The sequence below is a fragment of the Palaemon carinicauda genome, chromosome 4 (assembly GCF_036898095.1).
Source record: "Palaemon carinicauda isolate YSFRI2023 chromosome 4, ASM3689809v2, whole genome shotgun sequence".
Taxonomy (NCBI): Eukaryota; Metazoa; Arthropoda; class Malacostraca; order Decapoda; family Palaemonidae; genus Palaemon; species Palaemon carinicauda.
Window position 1 is genome coordinate 39,812,525 of NC_090728.1, and position 20,488 is coordinate 39,833,012.

Sequence of the window (20,488 nt, forward strand, 5' to 3'; positions counted from 1 at the left end):
CACACACACATATATATATATATATATATATATATATATATATATATATAAAAGCAGATAGTATCGCTATAATAACTACATACCTATCTCTCTATCTATCTTTCTATATATATATATATATATATATATATATATATAAATATATATATATATATATATATTGTTTATAGTTTACATAAGAAAATGTACTTTAATGTTGTTACAGTTCTTGAAATATTTTATTTTAATTGTTCATTACTTTTCTTGTAGTTTATTCATTTCATTTTTTCCTTTCCTCTCTGGCCAATTTTCCCTGTTGGAGCCCTTGGGCTTGTAGCATCTTGCTTTTCCAACTATGGATGTAGCTTAGCTGATGATGATAATAATAATAATAACAAAAATAATAATAATAATAATAATGATAATAATAATAATAATAATAATAATAATAATAATAATAATAATAATAATAATAATATGAACATATTAGATAGCCATAGACACATGATACACTTTTGTCTGACGCTCACTTTCAAACTTGATTAGTCACTGCTTTCATCAAAATGTATCAAAAGCTTTTCGTTCATAAAAATAAAAAAATAACTGGAAACAAGATTGTGCTTTATAACATATATCCTCGGCATCTTCCTTACATCAATTCTATATAAATAATTTTAGAAAACCATATAGGTATTAGGATTAATTGCACAGCTCTCCAAAAACCATTTCAAACCAAATATGTGATCCACAAAAGTTCCTCCTAGTATAAACTCTACTATCCCTCCTACAATAATTTGAGGTACTTTTGATCAAATCCTTAATAAGGAATCATGATTCCTCTGCAACCTTTCTATTATTCATGCATATACACTATTGTCAGTCAATGAATGTTTCAGAAAAATGTTTTCTGTTTAGCTTCGGGAGAATATATGCCTCAACCTTTGAGTATCAATTATACTAGTCTATTTTTTATATTAATCGCTTAATTTTTCATTTCGATATTTTTAACTCTTCGAGTTTCTTTAGGTAACAGTTTTTCAGAATAATAACTCCATTAACTAAGGCTTGTACTGTCATCTCATATGCATTTAGCTCCAAAAAGTATAACCCATTCTGCTCCATATAGTATATGCTCACAGTCCCCTCTAGAATATTTTCCTAGCTGCACTCACTTTTTAACGTTCAAATATTCCTCCTCAATTCGAGCTATCTTTTATTCCTTGCTGCACAACCTCTTGACTTTTACTTCGTACTACAACTGCAGGGGTTTCCCTAGGTTACATATGGACACAGACTGGCCCCAATTCGTGTATACAAAATCCATCTAAAATATCTGCTACCTCCCATATTTGCATCTTTCACTATGACATTAATTATCTTATTCATCCCTATACATACCTCTATACAGTTAACTTTTATGTCGTGTTACTGCACTTAATACACCCACTTTCTTTCTCTCATTAACCTCCCCTTTTTCTTATCGTCCCATTAAGTGTTTGTATTTTCCCCACTCTACCCATACACACATATATACTGTATATATATATATATATATATATATATATATATATATATAGATATAGATATATATATACATATACATAATATATATATATATATATATATATATATATATATATATATATATATATATATATATAAGTGATTATTCAAGTGCACAAAAGTGCATTTCATTCAAAAAAATTGATGGAAGTTATAAAAAGGATATACCAATTTAAATATTTTTTTCCTCCCTCTTATATGTAGTAATGCAAAAACCAGTGCTAATGAGGGTAGAACTATCATCATCCACTTATCAAATATCCGTTTCATATTTTGGTGTCTGTAGTGAACAAATTCACGTCTAATTGAATTTTACTGCTGATAATTTCAACATGTGAGCTGTAAGTATTATTTGAGTTATACATGTTGGTTACTTTATGACATGGCTACCATTAATTAGATACATCTCTAGCCAACATATCAAAGAGAGTGATTTCATACATTTTTAACATATCCTAAGTAAACGTCTCCCGTTGGAGTGGCTGCATCTAACAAAAAATAGAGATGAATGGTAAATAGGGTAGGCGAAGGATCAGATTAGCTGACAACGTGAAGAAGAATTTTGAGAAATAGGTTTTAGCGGAGGAAGTTGGAGAAGATCAAATTGAGGCGACCGACCCTTTTCTTGAGGGATGGTGGTGGGGATGAAGATCTAACTTAAGAATGAAGTCGAGTTATATTTTTACTGTCTTCTTAGAGTTACTGGATGAGATTGTTATTGTTTCTGTACTAACTTTAAATTCTAAAAATTAAATTTACCGTCACTTGCTTATATCTTATGAAGGGACAGATTAAAGGTAACAAAACGTGGAGATTTCAAGAGGGGGGGGGAGAAAGGCCGAAGGAGGAGAAACTTGGAGAATTTAAGACAGTGAGGAAAAGCCTGAAAGACAATTCAAAAAATAAAGGCGGTGTAACCTCAGCTCAAATCAAGTATGTTACTGAAAACTCTTCCTTGATGGGAAAGCTACTATACGAAATTGACGTGATTATGATGATTCGAAGATTTAGATATGAAGAAAACGATAGTAACTGTTAAATAAATAAATACCTAAATGACTCTTTGGCCATAAAATGTGTGGACCAGTTCCCCTCAGGGGCACAGTGGATGTCGATCGTAATGCAGTTCTCGTAGGCGTGCAGGACACGTTGCACCTCATACTCACTAAAGGCTGCAATAAGGTCAGCCACTGAGAAGGTTCCATCCTGTAAATATAGGAAAAGTTAATTATCCACATCTAGACAATTTTCATTGTATGATGCCTATACCTCATTGGATCACCCTTTCTAACCGGAGGTCATATTATAATTTTAGTTTTCCTCTCCCAATGCATATGTCAACAACACAGAACGATATATTATCATATAGGCAAACATTAACATAGTTTACAACAAAATTACTAATTGCATTTCAGCCCTTGTAAAGTGCGTAAACGGTACACTGAACCCCAGTTTTTGATATTTCTACCAAGTTAACTGTAAAATATAAGTTGGGTTTCAAAATCAGGCACCAAGACTCCCTCGACCCATTAAATTTTTGGGCTAATCAGCCGGTGAAAGATATCAACCTTATGTAAATCTAATTAGGATAAGACTGAAATAGTCTTCTAAATAATTAGGTTATTGTATATTGACATAAAAAAATAATGAAGTTTGGAAATTTATAATCTAACTGGTATTTTAAAATTGAGAAGACAAAGCGGGGTGACGCAGTACACAAATCACCCGAACGACCTTTACGAATTAATGTATAATTAGAAAAATGTGAAAAAAATTAAGTCAAAAGAGTGGTCTTTGTTAGTGACCCCTGAAAGAAGATAGCCTACAGGACAATAGTAGAAGTTGGTGTTTCAAAATAGATTTTCTTTACCTCTGTTCCCAATTCCCTTCTTCAATCTTGCTGTGAAACCTCTCAATTTTTACTTAATAGTGTAAGTGAGGGGTTCCCCCCAACGGATGTACCCCGGCGCTGAATGGCATCTTCGGCCCCAGCGCCAGACTATATGGCACATACTCTATAAATCAAATCAAAATAATTGTTCACAATCTAACCTAAATGAAAAGAATGAATGGCTAAAAGTAGACTCTCATTTACTCCGTTATCAATTTTCCTTTCTACACAAAATTGTGGAATATGTTCTCATTCTTTTTAACTACATACAACCTCCTTTCTTTCTAGAAGTAACAAGTCCTCCCTTCTTTCACAATACAGCCACATTCGCTTTCTTAAAATATTTTTTTTTCATGCATAATGGAGGTGAGACGATTAGTTTGCCCTCCTTAGCACACTGCATATTATTAAAAGAAATGTGGGCTCAATCACAGGACCAAAAATTGACTTGAACGCTTTGGAAGACAAACAGCCTTTTTCTTATATTGTTTCATGAATTAGGAAAGTAACATCACATGTTATTATCATTAATTCAACAGCCTTTTCAGGTTACTTGTGTTTTTGAGTTAGCATCTTGAAATTTGAAGAAGCATGATAGATTCTAATAGACTTTATATATAGACAATCAAACTGCAAATTTTCAGGTCAGGTTCATTATCAAAAGTGTGTGCAAAGGAACTAAATTTTCCTCAGAATTCTAAAAAAGTTACAAGAAACTACACAACTAAAATTCAAGCAATATCAGGACTAAGGACTTTCATGGTGAAGATTGTGACCAAGACCCCCTGAAAAAATATCATATCTAATTATAGTTGTGATCATCAGTTTAGATCACCTACGTATTTCATCACAATCTAAGTGTAACGTTTCCTAATAAAGACTTAAAAACCAGACAATTACTTTTAGAATATCAAATTAAGAGAAAAAAAAATACAATTTCTCTCCATTATGAAAATCCTTTACCGAAGTGTGGAAATCTTAGGGCACCCTTTAAAAACAAACATACACACTTATGCATATCATAGCCACGAAAGGTACACATTTATGCATATCATAGCCACGAAAGGTACACATTTATGCATATCATAGCCACGAAAGGTACACATTTATGCATAGCATAGCCACGAAAGGTACATATTTATGCATAGCATAGCCACGAAAGGTACACATTTATGCATATCATAGCCGCGAAAGGTACATATTTATGCATATCATAGCCACGAAAGGTATACATTTATTCATATCATAGCCACGAAAGGTACACATTTATGCATATCATAGTCACGAAAGGTACACATTTATGCATATCATAGCCACGAAAGGTACACATTTATTCTATCATAGCCACGAAAGGTACACATTTATGCATATCATAGTCACAAAAGGTACACATTTATGCATATCATAGCCACGAAAGGTACACATTTATGCATATCATAGCCACGAAAGGTGCACATTTATGCATATCATAGCCACGAAAGGTACACATTTATGCATATCATAGTCACGAAAGGTGCACATTTATGCATATCATAGCCACAAAAGGTACACATTTATGCATATCATAGCCACGAAAGGTGCACATTTATGCATATCATAGTCACAAAAGGTACACATTTATGCATATCATAGCCACAAAAGGTACACATTTATGCATATCATAGCCACGAAAGGTACACATTTATGCATATCATAGTCACGAAAGGTACACATTTATGCATATCATAGTCACGAAAGGTGCACATTTATGCATATCATAGCCACGAAAGGTACACATTTATGCACACCATAGCCACGAAAGGAAAAGTGAAAGGAAAAGTCTTAGTGGTGACATCTATTGGATTTTACTGCTGATACTTATGATATGCGAACAGGATTTTGAGTCCGTTAATATCACCAATAAAACGAGAGTGCCAAGTCTAATCAAATCTTTTCACTTATCATTTCATGACTTTAATAGTATTTTATGTTCATTACGTGTCAATTTTTGCGATTTCTACACTATCACTATATATACATACATATATATATACATATGTATATATACATATATATACATATATATATATATGTATGTATGTATACACAGTCTATATGTATGTATGTATGTATGTATATATATATATATATATATATATATATATATATATATATATACCATGTATGTTACATAATTGTATGTACGTGCGTGAACATATATAAGCCTCTACACACATATATATATATGAATATTATCTATGCTTGTGAATATATACATAGCCTATAAATACATATATGTATGTATGCGTGTGTGCATGTTTATATATGTAGAAAAAGTACACATGCAATTATATAACATGCATGGTATAAAAATTTTGCTCCTTATCTGCATGCTGGAGTGGACAATAGCAAAATGAACAAACACCTCTACTAAAATTTATGATGAAGGAACAGATGAATAATATCCACATCGAAAAATATAATCGACTGATTATGATACAACCATGTTGTTAAAGTGCTCTTTAAAATTCTTTTTTATTATAATACTGAGTTTCGTTTCTTTTACCCATTATTTATACTATTCTAGGGCTTCAAAGATGTACGTTGCATAATCATCTTTTTTTTTCAAATCTTTGAAACCGGTTTTGAAATGGGTTATTAAATGTAACAGCTAATAATTTGGTTGATAAAATAACCTTAGGAGATTCTATTAGCATTATCGCATGGACCTTTTTGTTTCTTTGTGTTCATCATTATTTTTAAATAAGAAAAGAAAAAAAAAATTTACGGACATTTATTTTTTTTCTTTCCTGCAAAACAGGTTTATTCAAAATATCTATTATAATTTTTTTCTTTCATTTGTCTTGAGGAACCAACATTAGTTTTATCAGTAAGTCCAAAGATCTATTTAGTCTTAAATCAAATTTTTTAAATCACTTTATATTTTCAATCACAAGAATACAAAGTAGTTTGTTGAAACTACCACATATAATAATTAGAATCAATTATCTAAATATCCAAATCGAAGAGCAACCGAATATCTAAAAAAAAAAAAGACATATTAAAGAAATTAAATACTTTCATAACATATAAACAGCCCTTTAACAAACGTGACATCGTGTGAAGAATCGAAACAAGACAAAACTAGTAAACCAAGTAGCATTCTCACACTGGATCATCCGAAGACCACATTACCTGTAACATCCAAGAGCCAGACCCAGCGAACGCATAGCCGGCATGGATGATGTGTCTATGTTTGGTGAAAGAAGACAAGAGATTTTTGAGGCACTGTTGCAGTGTGTTGACCTGGGGGTGGATCAACACCTCTGCTACCAGATTCTCTGTGGCGTACTGAATCAGACGTTCTCCTGAAATGTAGATTTCTTGTTAGCGCTTTGTACTTGAAGTCCATTTATTTATTTTTCAAAGGAGGTGAATAATGATAATGGTTCTTCACAACAGTAATATCAAATGTAAAATTTGACTGATTTTGTATATTGAAAATCTTGTAGTCAACATGTAAATTGGCATGAAAAAGGTGAGATATGGTCAAGAAAGAAATGTGGAATTAAAACGAAAAAAAAAATAGTTTATCTTCAAATTAACAATTACCTATAATCAATTAAGCTATAAGTAAAAGAGATCCCCGAGTCTAGACATTGGCTTAAAACCCACGATGCACTCCATAAAAGAGATATTAATTTAAGTTAATGTTAAAAAAGAACATTGATTAATAAAACATTTCAAGTACAATGAAGCTGAAGAGAGCATTAAGAAAATTGACATAAAAACCCCATTGAAAGCTAATATTCAGTAAAAAGAACGTAACAAATATATATCAAATAAGTAAAACCGTCATGTTCTTCAATAGCTTTTATGGTTTAACTAAAAATATTTCGTTCCGATTTTTATCAAGTATAAAATATTACCCAATAATTATATTGCGCTTAAAACTTTAACTATCACATTCTTTCAAAGATAAAAAGATTCATATAAAAAACCGAATTTTAAGTAAACAAACGATATAAGTGTGTCTTTATTTAGTCCAAATGTAAAAAAAGTTCAGTTGACGGATATTTTCACTGAGCATGAATTTTTTTTTTTTTTTAATTCATGAAAATAATTAGTTTTAAGTTAAACTACTAAGCAAACTAATATTACATTGCCACAAAGCTTCACTTTGCTTCAAATTTTACTTGGTTTAACATTTACGGTACACTGACCCAACATATAATTGAATACCAATATAAGAAAAAGTCAAAGCAAATAACACAAGCTTCCATTACTATTGCCATGTTAAAATTTAGTCTATAGGTTGCATAAACAACGCAGGGTAAATATACCAGAAGGAAATTGGATAAAAGACGTTTATATTTATTAAAGTTTTGAATCGTTAGAATTTTGCCATATTTTTCATCGCCTAAGTGAGATCTTAAATTTATTTCAAGTAACATTCAAAATACCACGGAGTGATTTCGGGAATTGAACCGAGTTTAGAAATAAATTCTTTCGGATATTAATTTTAATAATTTGTTCCATTGCTTAAATACTCGTTTTAAAGTTCTCGAGTAGGGTACAAGGGAATAATTTATCGCATTTCAAAAATATTTAAACGATAAATAAGAATATAATTTCATGTCTGGTGCAGTGTTTCATAATCGCAATAACTTTATAAAAAAAAAAAATTCAATATCAGCTAAGATATTCACAATACCTACCGGTTGAGACAAAAAACAACAATCTTCTATCCGAATTAAAGTTGATATTAAAGTAACATACAGAAAAATATTACCTAACTATCTAGAACTGGAGTATTTGTTTAATAAACTTCATTTCTCCTAAATTGTTTTACGTTCTTTTTTTCCCTATTTTCCCGTGTTTTGGTAACAATTATCTTTATAGAACTACTAATCTTTTAACTAAATAACATAATTTATCAATCAGCAATGAAGAGCCCTCTGTTCTTCAGAGTTCTGACTTTACTTTTAAGGAAAAATATCATCGTTAGAAGTTTATGAATTAATTTCCATATTTCCATTTGTTTAATGGATGATCATATCTTTGTAACTCACCTCCCTTCTGTTCTTCTCCTTCCAAATTAAGTTCTGCAATCGTTGAAAGTTCTTTGTGGATATCCACGTGCGCCTTTTCTTCGTCCCATGATAGGAAACCTGCGGAAACAAAAGACATTTCAGCATATCGGAGTAAAGAATGGATGTTTATTTTAAAACACTTTGTCATACGAAAATAATGATCGCATGTTTTTCGTGGCGGCTTAACAATAAAACACTGGATAATTACTTCTTGCAATAATATTACTTCCTTTCGGAAAACTTTTGCTATCTCACTAATTGTTCATTCGTGAATTGTACAGTAGTACGGAAAACTTTGATAAACATCTATAGAGAGAGAGAGAGAGAGAGAGAGAGAGAGAGAGAGAGAGAGAGAGAGAGAGAGAGAGAGAGAGAGAGAGAGAGAGTTTTACATACAACAATATTTTTTTATATATATAGAAAGGATCATGTGCAAATGATGTGAAAAAGATAATTCTCTCTCTCTCTCTCTCTCTCTCCCTCTCTCTCTCTCTCTCTCTCTGAGATTCTCTTATTTTAATAAGAGACCGAAAAAAGCTCTAAGGATGACTGCAAATTGTTTGCCAGGTAATTCCTACTGTAGGTCCCATAAAACTATATAAAAGATCAAAACTCTGCAGTGTGACCCCAGAAAATAAGAACTCTAGTAGAAATGAAGACAGTTACCAAAATAGTCTAAGACTTGGGCATTCTTTGATGAGAGCAAACACTAATGGCCAATCAGAGGAGCAACCTTTTCTAAATAATACCACTTGTGTTAATGCCGAGGTCGGCAACTGGCAATCTTATAGCAAGGATTGAAGACAATTGTTCTTACTCTTGGGTGTAAGTATTTGTACTGCACATTGCACTGTAAAAAACCTAACCGATGCAATATACATAAAATGACGAGGAAAAAAAATCGATAGGAAAAATAAATAAGGGAATGAGAAGAACTGTGTCTAGAGGGAAGTTTGGAGGACAATAGGAATGAAAAGAAATGTAGAAGACTAAAACGATAAAGAAGAGGTGAAGCATACTCGAAAGAAGAAAAGTGATAGAAGCAATAATAAAAAAAAATATACATGAGATGAGAAGAGACAAAGCACCACCACCAAAGAGAATAATAGGATGCCGCTCACCCAATTAATTCTATACTTTTAAAAAGTATCAGAAAGGGCCAAAAGGCCCTTCAGCTCTCGTTCTGGTCCGCTTTGAAGACCCCGAGACTTCTAATCAAACTTTGATCGCTAACTGAACATTTCGAATATAATCAACATTCCCTTTGAAAACTAGGATCTCTGCCTATTCATTTGGGAAATTGGATAGCTAGAAGAAAGTAAGGTTACCGAAAGTAACTGGATCTGTGTTCAAAGCATTTTAGTGAGTCCTAGATGAGGTAGTTTATTCTATAATTGAATTATCATTATCATAACTATCCTAAATTCTAAGTTCTACATGGGAAAAGAAAGAAAGAAACCCTCAAAGGGACAAGCAGGAGAGGAACATAACTTTAACCATAAAAGCAAAACAAGTGTAATTAATCATTGAAAAATCAGTCACTTACATAGTTGTAATAAGTTTTAATTATTAAGTTAAAAATTCACAAGATGTTAAAAGCTTTCGCCACTTGAAATTCAGAACATATAAAAAAATAGCAATCTATATTATAACTGAAATTCTCAATATTAGTATTAAGATTAAGGATACATCCGATCACTTCAAATTAAATAATTATATCAAAAGCAATTGCTTTCTTAAAGACGCGAATCAATGTTTAGTTCAGAATTTCAAATTCTTATGTGTGATTTGGGTGAAATTATCATGATAAGAAACAACAGCCAATTCAAGATGTGAGGAAAGGGTACCGCTTAAACATACAAAGACAAGCTTTGTTAAAACTTTGTAAACAAGTGGTTGCGAATAATTTGATGGGTACACACATGCATATATTTATATACATATATATATACATATATACAGTATATATATATATATATATATATATATATATATATATATATATATATACATATATATATATATGTATGTATATATATATATATATATATATATATATATATATATATGTGTGTGTACGAATGTGCCTGGGTGTGAGTGTGAGTGAGTGTCTGTGTGTGTGGATGGTTGGGCGTGAGTTCATTCATGATGCACTTAAAAGTTAAGAAAAAAATATGAATGGGAAAACATAATCTTTACAATTATAAGTTAATATTTCTAATTTTACTGCTACTAATACTATGGTGTATGACCGAAGAGAGTTAATCGTGGCCGACAGCAATAGCTCATATATATTGTGAATAGAGGGAGGAAGTGTTGTCGAAGACGTAGAAGTCGAAGAATGAAGAAAAGCTGAAGAAGAGAAGGTGAGGCGTCTGAGAAAACTTCTTGGTGAGCTCCTTATCTGGGTCGGTCGTGACTGAGAGAGAGGTTCTTCCTAAGGGAGTAATCCTCTCCTGTCTCCCAAGACACCGTCTCAAGACACTCCAGGAGAAACGCAAGAAAATGGCTGTTATTTGAAGGAGAATCTTAAGGAGAGAGAGAGAGAGAGAGAGAGAGAGAGAGAGAGAGAGAGAGAGAGAGAGAGAGAGAGAGAGAGAGAGAGAGAGAGAGACAGACAGACAGAGAGAGAGAGAGAGAGAACCTATAGCCAGAGATATTCATTCACTTTCTGTGGTGTCTTCGATTTTTAATGGAATGAAGCCAGAAAGTGTGAGAACGGCTGATGGCCAGATTGGGAGTGATGTAGGGTGAGAAAAAGAAGAGGAAAAAGTAAAGAGTCGATTTAAAGGTGGTCATCAATGAAATTAATGAATTACAGGCGCTGCTGGGATGTTCGGTGAGATAAAACACAATTAATGAAAGCGGTTGTTTGATTATCATCAACACTATCATTAGGACAGTTATCTATAAAATTAAGTGTATTCAAAGACAAATAACGATGATATGAATTTGGATGCTAAACCCCATCTGAATTTTAGCTATGGAAGGTAAGTAGGTTTTAATAGAGACTTGTATGAATTGATAGAAGAGGAGATATTGGATAAATTAACAGTATGGAAAGTGCATAAATATAATTCATGGAAAAATATTCGAGGATTATCAAAAAATTAAAACATTGGAATTACATGAATCTCTTTACTCATTATGTACTTAAAACGATATGATTAATTATAGTTTTTCCCATCAGAGAATTTTAAAAGAACAGGTGTGATTCAAATTCACGTTGGTTGGAAGACTATGCCTAAATTACGTACTGTTGCCCTTATTTTGCAAAGAATAATACAGGTTGAAAAAACCCGTTGAGTGGAATATAAGTGTACAAAAAGGTTACTCATATACTTCTGCTTCAAGATTATTTGAAAAACTGAAACCAGATGTATTTCAATCAATTTAAGATATTTACATGCAGATTTGAGTTCTGTGAATAGATTGCCCAACATTGGACCATAATTAATAAAGGAATATTCGAATATAACCTCAAAATAATAAAAAATAGAAGCTTGATACTAGATTTCAAAATAAAGTTCTTGATTCTTTGCGAGTTTGAATACAGAATTATGAAATTTAAGACAATTTTTAAACCCAAATAACGAGCTAGAACAACGTATTGACAGTAGAATTTTATCTCAAGACCCAAAGTGTATATTTATGATCCTGGCAACAAATTTGTCAAAATGAACTAAATGTCTTTCCACAACTAATTCAATAGGATTTCCTCATCAAAATATTTGAATGAAAACGAAGATTTTAGTTTTTCAAATAAATTCACATTTAAACAGTGGAGAACTAAATCTTAACTGATTATTCCATATAACATATCTTTAAAATGAATATTTCTTAAAAGAAATTTCCTTTACGTATACATAGACAAGTGAAGAAAGTTCTGGAAAAAAGCTACGTATCACTGAAGAGAAATTTCATTAAGCAGTGGGGAAGGCGAAAAGTGAGTAGATTAGCATATCCCTCGCATTAAAGGACGTGCCAGGCAGGAGGACGGACAAGATCCGTCGTAATTGAAAGGTTAGACGGAATTGAGAAGGGAGACACGATACTCCGGCTTATCAAGGAATTCAAAAGAAATATAAATAAAAAAAACCTAGACATTCCAAGTCACTGATAAGATTAACATTGAACGAATTTCAATCTATCCAGTAAAACAAAACAGCGAATAAGTTGGCACATGAAGCACACTAAAATCTCATCTGAACAGAAGTCATTAACATAAAAGGACAGCTACAGCATACTCCAACAAGTGGAATGTATCACTGGCAAGTGGTAGAATGAAAACCCAAACCGTAATTTTCCAAAAGGGTCACAAATAATGGAAACAAAGGTTGAAGTAAATATAAATGACGCAATATATTTGTTTTTATATCAAGAAAAAAAATTATATTCATATCTAAGATTAAATAAGTTTAAATTACACTAGACATTTAAGTTACACGATGTAAAAATAGTAATAAAAGGCTCGCACAAGCATCGAAATTTCCATTAAATACTGAAATGAAAGGATCTTAAGCAAAAGCAGACCAGAATATAACTCATTGAGGTCGAACAAGACAAAAAATATTACACAATAATATATTCCAAACTTTACATTGAAAAATGAAAATGAATAAATGATATTAACGCACATACAAAACAGACATACAGACACACACATATTATATATATATATATATATATATATATATATATGTGTGTGTGTGTGTGTGTCTGTGTGTGTATGTATATAAACGTTTGGCCATAGTTGTAAAGATAAGGAAAGGGAATGACCTAGAAAGACGTTGTCACAAGATAATTGAAGCCATAATGTATATTTTTGTGTGTTGAAGGTGATGTCCCGGAATAAATAAAGATATTTTTCATTACCAAACACATGCACACAAATACTCACATACAGGCACACACATACACACACCATATACATATATACATATATATATATATATATATATATATATATATATATATATATATATTTAATTCAATATTCCTTATACTGTATGTATACTTAGTCGATATAATTTAATCAAAATGATCTTTATTCTGTGACAACACCCTCAGCACACAAAACATTATGCAATCATATTCATGCCGAGGACAAGATTGAATTTGAGATACTTTAAAAGAAGATAATTTTTTAAAATTATCCTTTTTCAATTCATAGCCATATCTTAGAAATAAAATAACATTTTGAGGGTGAAAAACAAATTATTTTTTAAGAAATCTGTAAAGCCTAAATTACAGACGTTTCAATTCTACTAAGGGAGATGAGAGGAGTAGTGGGAAGACCCTGTGGATGCTGAAAAAGCAATTTCCTGGAGAGTCTACATATAATCAATATTGAAGATCTATGTGATAATTAGTCTGAGATGGCCAAGACTAGAGCGAATTGGAAGGGTCTGGTCAAAGCAACAATGGGTCACAAATATTCTTGTGAATTAAGGAAATATAATAAAAGTTGACAAGCTCTAATTTTTCCATTCGATAATACTAAGAGAATTAATTTGAATAATAAATATAACGAATGAAACACAAGTAATCCCAATATATAAAAATTCCATAAAACTTCAAAATACAAATGATTTTCTATAAAACTATCGCGGCAGCATGAATTAAATATGTAAAATATAACTTATATATCACATCTATCTATCTATAGATATAAACAATACACGCACATGTATAATTAGATAGATAAATAGATAGATAGATAAATAGATAGATAGGTAGGTAAATAAATATTATGATGAATAGTCTAGTTAGTAGTTTACCTGTTTACATATTTATCCAGAATATTCATTTATCTGCATAATCAAACGCGCAAATATATAAATACATACATACATACATACATACATACATACATACATATACATATATATATATATATATATATATATATATATATGTATATATACACACACACACACACACATATATATATATATATATATATATATATATATATATATATATATAAACCCATAAAAACACACTACTCAAGGTAACCAGCATCAAAGTAATCTTGTAAGTTAGAGTTGCAGGAGTTAAATTCAAGTTTTTCTTTGTTACTAACAAGAACAATGTTACTGAATATATCTTTCATGAGCCCATTGTTTATTAACGCCCGAGAGCGCTAACATAAAGAGGCATTGTTCGAGCTTGGCAACATTAGAAGGATCATTAAAAACAGCGTAATGATACTCATAACTCCTTGTTTAAAAGTTTGATAGCGCAAGAAAATTATTGGGAATTCTCACCTTAAAGTTGCAAGTCTAATTTCATCTTATCCAAACATTCATGTATTGATCCAAACTGAAACTGTTCATCGAAACATACAGTAATTGTGCATAGCTATGCGATATTTAATTTGATCGGCATATTAACAAAGGTCTACGGGGAATGTCCTTCACGTTTGGGCTTATTGTCGTCCAACCAGAGACCAGCATCTTTCAATAGAATGACAGTAAATTGGTCCAAATTTTTCTTATATTACTGTCATTTTAACGGTATATGTATTTTAGCAAAGAATACTAAAGCATATGATCTAAACAAGGCTATGCTTCGAACAGTTTTTATTGCGTTTGTGTTAGAAGGAATATGGAGAACGAATTAATGGACTTTGATGAAACTTAATAATTCACTTTAGGAGGATAGCAATGGCTTTTTTTCAATGCCGCTAATGTATATGGAAAAACAACAACGTAATATTCACAATATTTTGTGTAAGATAGCACATATGGTACAAAATAATTTGGAATTATGCTAATTGTGAGATATGATACATAAGTATGTATGTTTACATATATATATATATATATATATATATATATATATATATATATATATATATATATATGTGTGTGTGTGTGTGTGTGTGTGTGTATGTATGTATGTATATATATACAGTATATATATATATATATATATATATATATATATATATATATATATATATATATATATATTGTGCATATATATTTGCGTCTTTGTATGTATATTGGTGAACTTCCCGCACTTAGGGCTACATGATTAAAAAAAAATGGTATCAGAAAGCTTAATAAAAATAATACCAGACGATCGACATCAGATGGAGCATGAGAAAAAAAAGGAAATAGAAATATGCATAAAAATACCAATATGAGGAGGTTTCAGGCCAACCTTAATTGAAGTAATCTTCTTTACTCTCCAAACCTTGGAGGAAGATATGTGGCCAGAGAAACATAGAAGCGTAATATACAGAGCATTAAGAGAGAGGCCAAACAAGAGCAATCACAAATTGTAATATCATTTCAGTAAATACAAATGCCTCCGTTCTTCAACAGAATAGTTAACATAAACAACTGTAGCGATTAGACAATTCAATCTACTTCCCTAAAGTCAAATGCAAATTACTACTGAAATTGAAACTGAACTTTCGGCTGCATCAGTTTATTTCCCTCGTTTCATATCGTGACTCCATCCACGAACGAAATTGTGGCTTCAGATTGGTGGAAAAAAAAAGGTATATTTCAATATGTAGCAACTCACCGTTAAATAACTTTCGTGTTGAAAGAGGGAACTTCCCAAAACATACTTAGAATTCATCTGATTGTAAAATAGCTTCGTATTTTTACCTTATAAATAAGGAGAAAAATGTACTTATTTTCTGTTATTCCACCACCAAAGGGCAGTCAGTGAAATCATTTTCATATGATAACGATGTAAGGATTCGTTTTATTGCTGAAATGTTTTATTTGTTTATCTGTGTATTTATATAATCATGTGGTTGAGTACACCAATGGCCGGAAACTATGGACACACTGAAATTACATTCACTAAACATGCCATTCATTATATCATTTACAAAACTGAAATTGTAAATGCGTTGAAGCAGAGAGAGAGAGAGAGAGAGAGAGAGAGAGAGAGAGAGAGAGAGAGAGAGAGAGAGAGAGAGAGAGAGAGAGAGAAGTGCAATTTTGACACTACAATACAACGGAAAGGTATAAAATCAAATTAAAGGGAAAAACGAATACGAAAATCATCTGAAAGTTTCGCGATAAAAGTGAATTGACAGCCCATCACGAAGTAAAGCAGGAAGCGAGGACTGCAAAGAGAAGAATTCAAAAGCACGAGTTAGAGAGAGAGAGAGAAAAAAAGACGATCTTTCAAGCACAGAGCCATTCCGACAAGATGCCAGCATGCAGTCATGCGAACTGTCAAACAAGCATCGCGGCAGAAGCAAACTTGTTGACAACAAGGATCAATACGCGAATCTTAAAATCGACGTTGGAGAATCTTCGGTCTCCAGTTCGAAGCACGTACCAGCATCTCTGCCATTAAGGGAAAGCAATTTCCCGGAAAAGGGGATTAACCTTCGAGATCTGATTGGGGAGACAATTAATACTGTTAAATTACTGGACGTATATGATTCTCGAATCTTCATAGTTGACGAAATTCGGTTACTGTTTTCTATCTAGTCACTATTTCTTTCTTGTGATAAAATAGTAAAAAAAAAAGAAAAAAAAAAAAGAATTGACCATGGAAAAGTAACCGTAATAATAATAATACCAATATACAAACACAGCAGTAACATACAAAAAAATTCAAGACAACACGAAATTTGTAAAAATGATAACGACTCCTCCAAAAACTAAGAAAAAACTTGGATCGACATCATCAACCAAAAAACTCATCTTTTTCCAATTCTCTTTGGCTATAAGTTGCCAAAGTCCAAGTTCTCTTTTGAGACAAACTTCTCTGTAACTTCGGGACGAAATTGAAAGTTAAGTAACATTAAATGACACTAGCGGTTTCAATTTGGACAAACGACATCTTTTTCGATAACTTTGGGAAAGAATGCTTTGTTTTCCCCAGATGTAATCCAAAAAAAATATATATATAAACAAGTGGTGTTTCACATTCTCTTCCAGCCACAAGTGCTACACAGAACTGTGCGGTAAAGTCTCAAATGTAAGTTTTTCTTATATGTTTTCGTACGTGAAGAAGTAGGAATGGTGGCAATGGATGAGAAGGGTGGCTATTTCGCTTGGTAAAGGGGAATTGTTAACAACGAACAAAAAAAATCTGTTGCTGATAATAAAATAAATTTCCTTTCTACTTTTTCCTTTAAGTTCAATATCTATTTTCATATATCCCTTAAAATACACTACTCTAAAATTAGATATGACAAAATCCTTTCTGTTCGCTTTAGCAACAGCAATGAAGGATTTCAAATGAAAAACCTAAATTGATTCAGCTATAAATATCCCAATGCATATTCTCAATTCTCTTGTTCATGGGGATGATTTTCAGCAATTCCTACATGATACAGTACAACCAAACTCGACTCAATCCCTCGTCAGGCTGGGAGGAACGAAGAGAAGAAAAATCCACTTTTGTTCTTTTTTTCTGTCGGCTAGGAAAGTGCCATGGTATATGGAAAGATAGATTAGATAGATAGGTAACTTCTCAATTCATTTTTCCTTATATCTAAAAACTAGTCCTACGGAAAATTTCAGTAGACTATCTATAAGTGATATATTTAAATATATACATATATATACACACAAACACGCGCACACACACATTTATGCATGCATAAATATGTATAGATAACAGAGCAACTCTATTAAAATTAAAATAAGGAAATGAAAAATGTTTTAAATTGCTCGCAAATTCCATAACAAAAAATATATTTAGAAATTCCAATGTAAAGGTTATGAACTATTTGGTTACTTATTCTGGTAAGACGCAATTGATCAGCACAGAATGTTCATGAAGAACAACCTTAGAAATTTTAGAAAAATACGGAATATAAGTTTATGTAAAATTTGGGGTTCAGCTTCCTTCTCATACATTCAGCTACATGAGAAAGTTGGATCGAATATTAGTAATTATGGCACACGTATTTTGTAAGTTTCAGAGTGATTACTGCAGCCTTTTCGAGCATCGATTCGAACATGTGTCCTTCAGTTCCGTTTCAGTTATATTTTGCCCCGTCTCAGTCCCTTTTACTTTAGTCTCAAATTCGTTACCTGTCTATTCACTGCAACCCCCTTTTACTCCTAGATTTCGAGAAGCAATCAGCCACAAATGAAAAAATCACATTGATCTTCTTTTACCTTCTCTTTCTCTCCGTTCATGCGAAAAGAACTAAAGGAAAGCGGACGAGGAGAGACATGACCTTACCAGCATTGCTTTGAGAGCATCTTCACATGCATGCGTGCATAAATTCATTCACTGATTGGTGCACAATGTATAGGTCGTCTGTATAAGATAGTCACATATTATATGTATATATTCATACCGTGTTATCTAACAAACGTATATGACATTTATAAAAATGAAAATGTTATGAATCTATATTCAGACAAACTACAACAAAATAGATTAACTCAGAATAAAAACGCCTGTTCATTTCTTGCTTGTTGGAATTCTAATATCTATCATGTTTGTACGGAAAAAGTAAGATGATGCTGTTGAATAAAGAATTGAAGTTATGTTACCAAATATTTCTTAGAAGGTAAAAATGGGAGCATTGAAGCCGTGTTTGCCTTTTCTCTGATTTCATAAATACGCAGTCGAATACCTTACAAAATTCCATTATGTGGTTTTGAGTTCTATTCCTACACAGGGTTGATAGAATCCTCTGAAATACGACTGTGCCAGCCCGGCTACGTCGGGTGGGGTGGTACGATGGAAGCCGTATAAGATAATACTGCATAGTAGTCTCCACTACCTTTGATAATCAAGAACATAGAGGCTGTATTATTATTACGCAGGATTGATCATCATTGACAATTGTACATTAATTATGTCGAGAGAGAGAGAGAGAGAGAGAGAGAGAGAGAGAGAGAGAGAGAGAGAGAGAGAGAGAAAGAGAGGCTTAATCATGCCCTAATTACGGTTTCATATTCAAAATAATTACTACCCAGAAGCAATTAGTTCAGGAAAAGTCCATCAAACACTAAGGGGAACTTAGTACAAAACTTCCCGTATAGTTTGTGATTATTTTCTTTAACAGCAACTGGATTACGCGTTCCTCCCTAGATAGTGAGTGCTCCAGTTTCCAATGGAACAGAATTGCTTTTACGAGTTACTCAATTGTTACAAATTGCTAAAGATATACTGAGGAGTAGTTATTTGTTTTGGGACACTCGGATTACAGAATATTTCAATGTAAAAGATATTTTGTCATTATATTTATTTAACCATTTGCTTACCTTATATATCTACTACTTTATTTATTCTTCTATTTTTCTTATGATACTTTTTTAATGTCAAGTTATTCACATTTCATGAAAAGTCTAGAAATTGTCGAATTGGGAAATGTTACTCGTGATGGACTGATATCAGAAGGCAGGGATGTTACTTGATTACCAAATAAGCTCTAAGACGGTAATCCTAACGAATTCTAATGTTGAAAAGGCCAGTTAGTTTCCATGAATCCTTATCTATAGCATTAGAATTAAATGACCGATACTGAAAAGAGTAAATCTCAATCTGAACGCGTCTGAACAGTCACGCCAAAACTGTCGAATTAATATTAATAAAAATATGCCCTTTCAAACATTCACTCTGACATTAGGGGTGATAAAATGTGGCAATAAACTAATAAGGAGCAATTTCTTACAATAAAATAAACTTAAATATAATTAACAAAACCATATCTAAATTTCATTCTCAATTACATTATCGATTAAACTCTTTATCACTGCTTTTTTCTAGAACATTTATCCACATTTATCTTTTCCACTTTAGGTTTTGACGTACAGAAATAACAACTAGCAGCACTCGCGCTACAATATAAAAAAGAGATGAAGTCTGGGTCGCAAGCCATGTTTACAGCAAGAAAGAAGGTCAACGGAGGTCAGGAAAGGTCACTGAAATTTTCGAGCAGTGAGTTTCCCTGATATACACTGGGTAAAAAATAGTTACTTAAATGGCAAGAAGAGGAAATCTATGAATAGATCATAACTGAAATCGAATAATA

General features: G+C 32.0%; 1 protein-coding gene across 1 annotated transcript in view; it reads right to left on the reverse strand.

Annotated features, from left to right (window-relative positions):
• Window positions 1–20,488, reverse strand: part of LOC137639907 (microtubule-associated protein futsch-like) — a 296,623-nt gene that overhangs the window by 32,846 nt on the left and 243,289 nt on the right. The window contains 3 exon segments of the mRNA XM_068372185.1: window positions 2,594–2,748; window positions 6,608–6,780; window positions 8,485–8,583. Of these exon segments, the coding sequence (XP_068228286.1) occupies window positions 2,594–2,748; window positions 6,608–6,780; window positions 8,485–8,583 (427 nt within the window).